Source organism: Phycodurus eques, chromosome 4, assembly GCF_024500275.1.
Source record: "Phycodurus eques isolate BA_2022a chromosome 4, UOR_Pequ_1.1, whole genome shotgun sequence".
Taxonomy (NCBI): Eukaryota; Metazoa; Chordata; class Actinopteri; order Syngnathiformes; family Syngnathidae; genus Phycodurus; species Phycodurus eques.
The window spans coordinates 32,007,649-32,019,219 of record NC_084528.1 but is presented as its reverse complement, the minus strand read 5'-3'; the positions used below and the strand labels follow the sequence as shown (position 1 = coordinate 32,019,219).

Here is an 11,571-nt window from a genome sequence, read left to right as displayed (position 1 = left end):
TGTTTTTCATTTACTAATATGACTATTTTGAACATTACGGTTGAGGCGCGCACAAGAGAAACCTGAGTAATTTATGATAACTGCATCTCGAAGTACAGTACTGTAGTTTAAAACAGATATGAAGATATTAAAGATTAAATTAGAGATTAAAAATTAAATTAGAGATTTAAAAAAATTAAAGTCGTTTTTTTTTTTTTTTAGCATTTTGGCGTTAACAAACAAAATAAAGCAAACCTCATGAAAATCAGTTGAGAAATTAGTTTCGACTGAATTTCAATGTGCATACGTTGCCTTTGATGGGAACGTCGACCCACCCAACATGGCCGCCACGTAGGCACATTGGTCAGCCGGGCTGCAGCAGCGCGCTGGCCTATCAAGTCTTCATAAGGGAAAGAACGTCTCCCCCTTTTCTTCCTCGCTTTGCATTAAAATATATCTATTATCATGATTATTTTGAGGAACTCCACAAACTCACACAACCACACACAATCACTGTTGAATTTCGAAGCAACAGACGGAAACTACATATACCAACACTTCCGGTGCGACTGTTACATCACGAGAGCGACGGAGTCGGCGTCAAAAGTAGCAAGGTAAAATTGCGACGTTCATTTTTAATGCTTTAATTATTAATCTTTATTCGAGTTCCCCATATAGTCACTGTTAGTTTGATGTATAGTGGCGTTATGTAGCACAATTATGTCAGATTTATTATCGGCGTTAACCAAAATGGGTGAACGCTAGCAGCTAATGCTAGCCTAACAAGCGACTGGTTTGCTAATTGACTTACTGAGTGCGAGTTACGTCCAAAAATGAAATACAAATAAAAATGTTGGTGCCTTTGAATGGCAACCCTACGAAAATAAATCTGTAAATGTGAACGAATGAATGACATTTACAAAGCCTTAATTGACGCACGTTGATGCTCCTAATAACGTTCTTCTTGTTCCCTCAGTAAATGATAGTTTCACCCTTGTAATATGACCACTTTATTTTCTTAAAACTGCTATTTGATTGCTTTACAATTGAGAATTTTGCCCCCCCCCCCATAATTTATAAATAGATAATAAATAATTTATTTATAGAATGTTGCCCCCCTTTTTTTACTTGTCAAGATTGTAATTTCATTCTGCCAGACTTTAACTCTTCTTCCCCCCCCTCATTATTCTTATTAAAAATGTCTTGTAAAATTACAAATGTATTCGCATAATATTACCAATTTACTTGTAAAATAATATATATTTTTACAAATTCTGTTTTATTTAAAAAAAAATTTTTTTTTAATCATTCCTTGTAAAAATGCAACTTATTCTTCATATTCTGGATGTTATTTATTTGGTCTTGTAAAATGACAACCATTGTCTCATGAACATTCCACTTTAGTCCTATGAACGTTTAACTTATTTATTTGTATTTTATATTTAATTTTCAAACTTATTCCTGTGAAATTTCCACTTCACTGTATATTTTATATTATTGTAGTTCATTCATACTATACATGCACGAATGACTTCCATTTTATCTTCATGTTTTATTTTTCATTTATTTTTCTTGTTTTATATTTTTTTTCATAAAATTGCAACATTTCACTTAACTATAGAACAAAAACAGTACTGAAGAAATAAAAGTTAAATAAAAAGAGTAATTGGATGCAAATGTATTATTGGACTAAAAAGTGAAATACAACTGAACTGAACTGAATTGAGGCAGTGATTCTTCTTTCCCATACCACTAGAGGGAGCCCGGTACGCATAGTACACTTTGACAATATAAATGTATGCGTTATGTGCTAGGTAGACATCAGGCGGCCTCGAGGGCACGTCGTCCGATGTTGCCCGCCATCCTTCGCTGCTCTCGGCCCGTCCCTGTCGCCCGGTCCGTTCCCGTGGCCCGCTTCGCGGCCCGCATGGAGCCCGCCCGGCCCGTGGAGGGCGCCATCGTCGCCAAACTCACGGCCGCGTTCCGTCCCGAGCACCTGGAGGTGCGCAACGAGAGCCGGGCGCACGCCGTGCCCCCCGGCTCGGAATCGCACTTCCGCGTGCTGGTGGTCAGCGCCCGCTTCCGGGGCCTGACGCCGCTGCAGCGCCACCGTCTGGTCAACGAGGCGCTGAAGGCGGAGCTGAGCGCTCGTGTTCACGCGCTGGCCATCCAGGCCAAGACGCCCGAGCAGTGGCGCGAAGATCCCGCCCTGGCCGAGAGCCCCCCCTGCTTGGGGGGGTCGCGAGGGGACGGCGCCGTGGAGGACAAACTGAAAGTGGGACGTTGACGGCGGCAGGGGACACTTCCCTTATTTGAATTTGTCACCGTCTATTCAATGGAACGTTAGCCAAATAAAGGATTATGTTAATGGTTGAACATAGACTGTGTGTTTTTATTTTCACGCAAGCTGTCAAAAGAAAATCATTCTAATAAAATGTTGTTTTTTTTTGGAACTATTATTGTGGTGGGTGGCACTGTGGAGACTGCTTAGAGCGTCTGCCTCACAGTTCTGAGGACCAGGCTTCAATCCCCGACCCCGCCTGCGTGGAGTTTGCATGTTCTCGCCGTGCCTGCGTGGGTTTTCTCCGGGCACTCCGGTTTCCTCCCACATCCCAAAAAACATGCCTGGTGGTCCAATTGGAGATTGCCCGTATGTCCGACTGGTTGTTTGCTTCTATGTGCCCTGCAATTGGCTGGCGACCAGTTCAGGGTGTACCCACCCCTCGCCCAAAGTCAGCTGGGATGCGCCAGCACGGCCGTGACCCTCGTGAGGATAAGCGGAATGGAAATGGATATAATTGCGGTTGGAGGACTGCATTATCCATCCGTCCATTTTCCGTACCGCTTCTCATGCGGGTCACGGGCGTGCCCATCCCAGCTGACTTCGGGCGAGAGGCGCGGTACACCCTGAACTGGTCGCCAGTCAATCGCAGGGCACAGAAAAACAAACAAAACACTCTCACTCAAATTCACACCTACGGGCAAAGAGAGTCTTCAATCAACCGAGCACGCATGTTTTTTGGGATGTGGGAGGAAACCGGCGTGCCCGGTGAAAAGCCACGCGGGCACGGGGAGAACATGCGAACTCCACACAGGCCAGGCCGGATTTGAAACCCGGTCCTCAGAACTGTGAGGCAAACGCTCTAATATGTGTACATAATGTTATAGTAATCAATTTATTTGTATTTTATTTCTTGAAATAATCTGTTTAGCCCTAACAGAAGATGTGGAATATGTTGGCCTTCTGTTTATATAAAACCTTAACTATATTATATTTTCTATTTGAATGTTTTTTTTTTATTTTAAGTGTATATACAAGCACTTCTTAAAAAAGGATCATATACACAGCAAAGTATTGAAATAGTGAATCAACGATAGTGTTATAAATGTGTGTGTGCCTGTGTTCAAGTGTCACAAGATTCTGGATTTATCAGCTGTTGCCTTTTATTGTACATCTATCCATCTATTCATTTTAATGTATGAGATAAATAAGAATTTATTTACAGGTAACAAAACATATGTTCAATAAGCCACGAGTGAGCCAAAATATTAGACCAAGAAGTGAGTTTTTTGGGCTGTGTGAAACTTGCTGTCACAAGAATGTCAGTACCGCTACTTGACCACACGAGGGCGGCATGTACACACACACACAACTAGCCCATGTATGGTGTGATGTCTTCATGGTTATGTTTCTTATTCCCGAGGAATGAGAAGCCATGGTCCCTGAAGTCATACCAACATAAAATGAACACTTATATAATATTGTATCAACTCGGTAGTCTCATTACACGGTGTGATCATTAAAGGATATCTGAGATTTCATTTACTGCAGGACAAAAGTACAAAATGTGCTGTACTTGGATTCGTGTGTGTGTGTGTGCGCGCGTGTGCGTTTGACACGGAAGGTCTCGCTGTCTTTCCCACACGACGAGCGAAGGCGTCAGCGTGTTTTGAGTCCGCATTAATATTCCCGCAAATGTCGCGATGCCTCTCGTGACCGCGCTGTCGTCACACAAGTCGAATCTTCAGACCTTGCATAAAATAAACAAACATTTCATGACCCTCGCCACGACCCCAAGGCCCGGCCGGCGGTCTCGTGCTGTCGTGCGTGCGGGACGTAACCAAGTACAAATACTCGGTAACTGTACCCGTGTAGATTTTTTTCCCCCGCTGTCTGTACTTTTTATTCTTCTGTCGTACTTGAACTTTGACCCCGTACATTTGTAGATATTCCAATGTACTGAACAAGCGAAACAAACGGCTCGCGTAAAACCGGCGGCAAGACCAAATGTGCTCAAACGCGATGTACAGTTGTGCTCATCAGTTTACATTTGACATAAAAAAAAAAACATGAACAATGTATAACAGGGATGCGTGCCCCCTCTATTAATCCCCTTTTGAGGTGGGAAAATGATAAACATGTTTCCTCTACTCTACCTGGTCCGTTTTAAGTTGTAATAGTACCATGCAGTCACCACTAGATGGCGGCCATCGTTTAGTTTCGCTCCCACTGGGTCTTCTCCAGCCGGGAGTCAACTCGGGGCCTATTTCCGATTGATTTCGGCATCTGCGTTCCAGGCGCGGTGCCGGCGAGAGGTCGAGCGGAGTCGTGGAGGTGCGACGACCGGGCTTGTCTGGAGCCGTTTCACACGGGACACATCGAGCGAGCGAGCGAGCGAGGTGAGCGGCACTTGGGGGCAAAATAGCCAATGGCGGGGCAGGTCAACCCACATGGCCTAAGGTGGAACGTCACAAATTACCACAGATTTTTCAGATACTTTTACTTTTGCACTTTAATCACAAGTGTCTTTTGCTTGGGAATGTGACAAGAATAGCCTGCGGTGATGCAATTAAGCGCTCATGAGAAGAAGGAGACGCTTCGGGTGTCCACCTGCTGTTTGACACGTGACGCTTTCTCGACGCACTCTGTAAAAGTTCCCTTTTGACAAAAAAGATACGACATGTCGGTCTTTCATAAGCGAGTTGCAGTTTAACGGTCGGTGTACGTGGTACAGTTAATGGAGCAAAATGCCAAACCTGAAACAGATTTTTCTTTGGTGTCAACAAAAAAAAGCAGTTCATGGAATTTCCAACATAACATGCAAACTGCAGTATCGTTATCACCACTATATCGTGGTTCGGCGTTCACCTTTTTTTGAAAATAGTTTTTTACAGTCTACAGTGGACCCGCGTTTAAACGGACCGATTGAGCGGATATCAGAAGTAACGGACTGGCGCTGTGAGTAATTGCAAGTGCAAGTGTGTGCAATTGTATGCAAATTAGCCACGTGCTTGCTGCGCCCTTAAAAATGGCAGCCAAGTGTGCGCTTGCCAGTTGGACGAGCTGAGTTTGGATCAACTTTAAAGCGAATCAAACATTTCCAAGCATTTTCTACAATAGGGAATAGGCAAGACAAATTGCGTTTCAAGTTTGTGTGAGGGTTAAACTAAAACGGGTTTTGATGAGGTCTCTGTTTCGCAGATTTTCACCGGTAGCGGTTGAGTCGGAAAAGTGTGCCCCGAGATAAACGAGGCCGTACTCCGTTCCTGCTTTTAATATTGGAACTACGCCGTAGTAGTTACGCACTGGCCGTAAACTGCGCCAGCACCCCGTGACCCGCCGACGACCGATCCGTTTGCGGTCCCAGGTGGGACCCGGCGGTGGCGTAGGGGGCACGCGGGTCTCTGGGAACCCACCTTGTCCGCCACGTCCCCGCGTCACCGCCCGGGCCAGGACAGACGGTGCCAGGCTGGGACCTTGGGCAGCGCGGAATTCCCGCGACGGAGATGCCCTTGATTTATGGCCACGGAGAACTCCCGGCGAGGGGGGGTACGACAAATGGGGCCGGTCGGTCTGGTGGTCCCGAGGGGGGGGGGGGGTCGGCATGTTTGCACAGAGCAGCCTGCTAAACACATTGAAGCGCTTTTGCCTGGACAGAAGCTAAAATGCTGCATCTCAACACAGTTGCTTTGCATTAGGCGGATGCCAGTAGGCTAGTAAGATATTTTAATTGGTAAGACCCCCCCCCCCCCATCTAAGCCCGCACCTCGGACTAATGGAATGAGTGAATAGGCGGCTTGAAAGCGAAGGACAAAAGCAGAGATAGAGGGAAGACAATATCCTTGTGAGGGAGAATTAGTTACACTCACTAGTCTAAGTATTCAAAGCCGAGGGAAGAGGCGGTTGGGGGCGTTGAGAGGGATTAAGAGCAAAGTCCACACAGGTGGGTCGGGTGGTCGGGGGTCACATGACAAGACGTTACCTCGTTTGATGAACGCCAGCCGGGGAGGCCCCCGGGAAGGAGGAAGGGGTCATAGGATTTTGAGAGGCGGGATGAACCGCTCGCCCCGCATCGGGTCTTCGCGAGGCCGCATCTCCCGGGCGCGCCGTGCACGCCCGCGAAGACGCAAAACGCAGTCTCGCAAGCAAGAAGCGAACGCCTCGACGGCTGGTCGTTCCTAAGAAAAAGAAAATACGAAGAAGGGTCCGATTTTGGTAGACGGTGATGACCCGTAGTTAGCCACGCATTTCGGGGACTCCGGCGGCGCCTCGAGTTACGAGGGACCCGATTTAGATACGAGCTGTCTCGCAGCCTCAAGTCACGTGACAACAAGTCGCACTTTGGCAGAATTACTGAACGATTGTTCCAAGAAGAGGCTGAAGTTTTTTTATTGCCGCTCTCGCTTGAAGTTTACCGTCAAACTAGACTGTGTATTTAAATGCGATAGCCACCAGCTAACAATTAGCATTCGCTGCTCACGGCGGCGTTCCGAGCAGAGTCGGACGTGAACTTTTTTTGCGTCAACGGTGGCAAGTGGCTTCCCAGAGTTGCGAGCCACTCAGCATTTTCACCAGCCACAATTTTGCGGGCGCCGACAAGGAAATGAAAGAAAACGCGACAAAAATAGTTTCCTTCTTGAGTCTATTTCATTATTCATTACTATTTTAAATCACATTATGGAGTGCTATTTTGCCGCGGTGGAGCGAGATGTTTGACTCCTTAGCTGGCTAGCTCGTTAGCTCGTGGGCTAGCAAACATAACGTTGCTGTTTATGTTAATTGGGGACTAACAGACACAACAACTCTGAGCGAAGCGCTCATGTTTGCAACGCAGCGGAGCGAGTTGTTTAGCTCCTTCCGTCGCTCGCTCGTTAGCTCGTCGGCTAGCGAACGCAATAAACAGTTAATGTTCCCCTAAGCGTCTGTTGTGTGAATCACATGGAGCGAGGCTGCGGACTATTGGACGGGTCCAACACCGCGCCGGGGGGGAGGGGGGGGGGAGGTTAATTATCGGCCAGTGTCACACACTGGCGTTTTGTGACCCTCCCCGCCCCAACACCGAGTGACGAATCGGCTGACGTTTCAGGTTAGCGTCCGATTCATGATCGACATACAAAAAAAAAAAAGCCATGGGAGTTTTTCCCTCTCGACTCGTCGGGCGGGTTTTCGGAGGGCCGAGTACTTCGCCGTGAGCCCTGCCGACACGCACGCGAGCCCCGCAGGACACGAACCAGAGGAACCTGCACGTCAAGGCAGATGGCTCGCAGATAACGCTCTGGCCTGCCGGCGTAATCGTCCGCTTCGAACCCGCGCCGCCGCCGCCGCCGCCATTCTTGCCGTCGTTTCAGTGTGAGCCGCTCTCAAACTGGGGTCCGCTAGCCGTAGCTGGGGGGGGGGGGGGTCACATGGAGACCGGCGCGCCAATAAAACGGACACGAACGAGACATAAACACGAGGAATTATGATGAGTGAACTCAATGTAATGCTTTCTGAGCAAAAGCCGGAGAAAACAAGCTTTTTGAGAAAAGGAGCAAAAAAGTGACTTTGACGCTAATATTTTCTTTCTGTTTTCTCGCAAGGAGGAGAACTGAAAAATTCACAACAGGAGAAATATATTCATTCATTCATCTTCCGTTCCGCTTCTGCTCACGCGGTTCGCGGGCGTGCCGGAGCCTTGCCCGGCTGACTTCGGGCGAGAGGCGGGGTACACCCTGAACCGGTCGCCGGCCAATCGCAGGGCACATAGAAACAAACAACCCTTCGCACTCACATTCACACCTACGAACAATTTAGAGTTTTCAATGAACCTCGCACGCATGTTTTTGGGATGTGGGAGGAAACCGGAGTGGCCGGAGAAAACCCACGCGGGCACGGGGAGAACATGCGAACTACACACAGGCGGGGCCGGGCATTGAACCCCGGTCCTCAGAACTGTGAGGCAGATGTGCTAACCAGGTGCAATATATATTCAACTATATGAAAATCCCATTGCAGTGATTCAGGAGTCGGGAATGAGTGAACAATTCCAGAATCATGAACTCATTCCCAACTCCTGAATCACTATCACAGGATTTTAATATTATTTGCTTATTCTTTCTTTCTTATTATATTATACATTAATCACTATTAATAGCCAGGAAAAGATGCTTGCAACAGGTTTAGCAGAAAGATAATTTCCATCTGTAGTTCAAAACAAATAATATAACAAACAAATAATAAAAATACCGCCCCCCCCCCCAAAAAAAAAAAAAAAAATTAGGGTACACAACAACTTGCAAAGACTCATAAAAATCACAACGCATCGTAGCTAATGATGAAAACATACAGCGCAACGATAGGGACGATGTGAAAAGGCCAAATGAAAACCAGTGTGAGAGCAACGTGTAGTGTACGACGATATCGATGACTCGATGGCCCGAGGGCTGAAACGATTCATCGATTAACAGAATATAATCAACAAAGTCCCACTCAATAACAGTTGGTGTTGGGAATCATCGACTTCTTTCCTACTCCCTCATCGCCGTAAAGAGATTTTTAGATCGCGGACTGAAACGATGAATCGAATACTTCCCGAATAAATCGAATAAATCCCCTGTGCAGGGATTTTTCTGGTGAGCTATATACTGCCTTATTGCACAGTTGGCTTTTCCTCCTCTCCCGTGCCGGGCTCGTCCTTCCTCTATTGAGATCCTTGGCACAAACTGCTCGAGTTGCACCTCCACTTCCTCCCGAGTGGTTTCTCCCTTCCTCGGCTTTCTCGCTGTTTACCAAACATGTCCTCCTCCTCCTCCTCCTCGCTTTTGTTTGTGGACAAAATGTCTCTCAACTCCTCATCCTCCTCCTCTTCTTGAGGGGAGGACGGCTAAGCGGGAGGAAATGTTCACACTTGACCATTTTGGATGAGTTTACAACCCTCCGTGATTGTTTTCAATTCATCGATTCATGGAAAAAAAATCATCTACGGATGAATCGATTGCCAAAATAATCGTGGGTTGCAGCCCTATTTGTACAGTGAGACGAACATTACTATTCCTTACGGAAAAAAAGGTGCTGTAAAATGGAATATAAGAAAACATTTAGAAAGGTGCGGGGTATAAATAATTGAACGTAGGGCAGAAACAAGCAAATTATTGGGATTTCTTTTCGTCAACAATACTGATGTCGGTTAGCGAGCTAGTTGAATGGAAGGGGTTGCTTATGTTTGAAAGGAAACACCTTTTCATCTCTCCTTGACCCCATGACGTCTTCCGACAAAGGCGGTGCAAAGGTTAGGAGAACTGACTTTCCCAAAAGGCCCACTGACTATGACTACAGCTTAGTTGGGGACCTTCTCCGCCTCTTCGTCTCGCTTTTAATTACACCGCGTGTCTTCCGGCCGCGCTCAGTGCTGCCCTCCGTGTTGTGGCGCTAAGCGTTACTACACTGAAGGCCTAAAACTCTCAATTCCGAATTGCCTTCATACTGTAAAAACCAAACGAAAACGATCGCTTAAAATATGTGATGGGGGGGGGGGGGTATGAACGATGAAACGTGATTTTGCCGGGGGTGGGTGCGGGTGGGGGGGTTTGTACTGTATACTGCAGCTTTACGTGTAAACAACATTTGTTTTGTCGGCGTTTGGCCAAACAACTGTCTGGATTTGTATCCTTCACTCCACCTCGAAACTCACACATGCCTCACTGCGTGTCCGCATCCCTTCGGGGGGGTTCTACGCAATGCGCTGTGTGTGCGTGTGTTGGGGGGGGGGTATTTCACGCTTGACCTTCCCCACGCTTGCTTTGTGCGTGCCGTCACTCCCGCCTTGAGTCTCTTGACCTACTTGGTCATGTCGGAGCAAGCCACTTATAATACCTCCCATAATACGTACCTCCGTGTCTACTGCGTCGCGCGCATCCACATCTGTCTGCCCCCCTCAAGACCACCCCTCTCCGACATGCAAAAACACACAGCGAGAGAGTTAATCCCCCCGCGACGATTGTTGCTTTTTATTGAATTCTGGGAAATCCGTTGCCGGGGTGCTGTCCAATCCGTCTGTTTATTTTTGATTTAATCCAAATCTCCTGAGATGGCCTGTGTGTTTTTGCATCTGCGCACGCACACACACACACACACACACACACACACACACACACACACTTATATAACGAGCAGTTGCTTCGGACAAACAAAAGCAGGGAGGACGTCATCGCGCCGATGTATGTAAGCTCGAACGGCAAAGGCTGCAATCATGACCGCTGTTTTCGCGATGGGGCGTGGGTTTGCTAATACTTGCTAATGCTCGGCTTCGCTTTTAAATAAGCGACACGCGATGTCGGGAAGATGACTTTGGTGATGTACAATTACAAGTTAGCCTATTTCAAATGTAATAGCAGTGGAACTTTTGCTATTCCGATGAGAGCTCGCAAAAAAGTATCAAAATGAGTCGCGATTTCTCGCCTCTTCTGCGCTTTTGCGAGCTAACGCCAGAGCGGTAAACGAGCTGATGTCGGCCACGCCGGTTAGCCGGCTCGGTAGTGAATCTGTCGCATTTGTTTTCATCGATTGTTGACACGCGGACCTTCGCGGCCGCTCGCAAGCATTCGATCCAATACTGTGATGTTCGTGCCGCTTTGAAATCGTCAAAGAGTGACGGCTTGAATTCTCAGCCGCTATTCGTAAGCGCGTTTTGCATATCCTGCCTCTCACGGGCCGCGGTAAACATGAGGAAGACTCGGTCGTCGGGATCGCTGACCGCTCGCAAACACACCGTGAGAGGGAGGGGTCGTGTCAATTTGCCTGCACTGATGACTCCCCCCCAAAACAAAACAAACACAAAACAGCTCAGAACACTGATGGGAAGCTTGAGTGGTTTTGAAACCTTCCGTTTTTAAAACCCTACCTTGAAACTGGTAAGTGACCCATGGCTATACACTAGTAGGCACGTTATGACTACGGCGTATGCTCATTCTGAAGCATTTGTCGGCTTGACTGACTTTTGTGGCACAAACGGTGAACGAAGAGAGTCAGTGAGGGAGTCGTTTTGACTGTGAACCCATCGAAATACACGATCCCCCCCATATGATTACATACGCGCAATACATTGGACGGGTTCAACCGTTATTCAGTGGAACTGAAACAAAACAGGCTCGCAGTATCTCAACATCCACAAAAGTTGACGCAGATTATTTGCTTTGCTCTCTAATGGAGAGCCCGGCCATTCTCTTTGACAGATCACCGTCGTCGTCGTCGTCGTCGCCGCCGCCGCCGCCGTCTAGCCTCGCCGCGGCGGTTGTGAAGTGAGCGACGACGCGCACGATGACGCGCGATTACAC

General features: G+C 47.5%; 1 protein-coding gene across 2 annotated transcripts; it reads left to right on the top strand.

Annotated features, from left to right (window-relative positions):
* The first annotated feature begins 541 nt into the window (after window positions 1-541).
* On the top strand, window positions 542-2,438 carry bola1 (bolA family member 1). 2 transcript variants are annotated; one of them, XM_061675857.1, is made up of 2 exons: window positions 542-593; window positions 1,794-2,434. In XM_061675857.1, the coding sequence occupies exon 2, from the start codon at window positions 1,829-1,831 to the stop codon at window positions 2,264-2,266; it is 438 nt and encodes a 145-aa protein (XP_061531841.1). In that variant the 5' UTR covers window positions 542-593; window positions 1,794-1,828; the 3' UTR covers window positions 2,267-2,434. The 2 variants fall into 2 exon arrangements, with proteins under 2 accessions (XP_061531841.1, XP_061531842.1); XM_061675858.1 differs by having other exon boundaries at window positions 549-593; window positions 1,798-2,438.
* Window positions 2,439-11,571: the final 9,133 nt, after the last annotated feature.

Bases quoted from the DNA above. Each gene is read 5' to 3' on its own strand.
- bola1 (XM_061675858.1), top strand. From the start codon at position 1,829: ATGTTGCCCGCCATCCTTCGCTGCTCTCGGCCCGTCCCTGTCGCCCGG.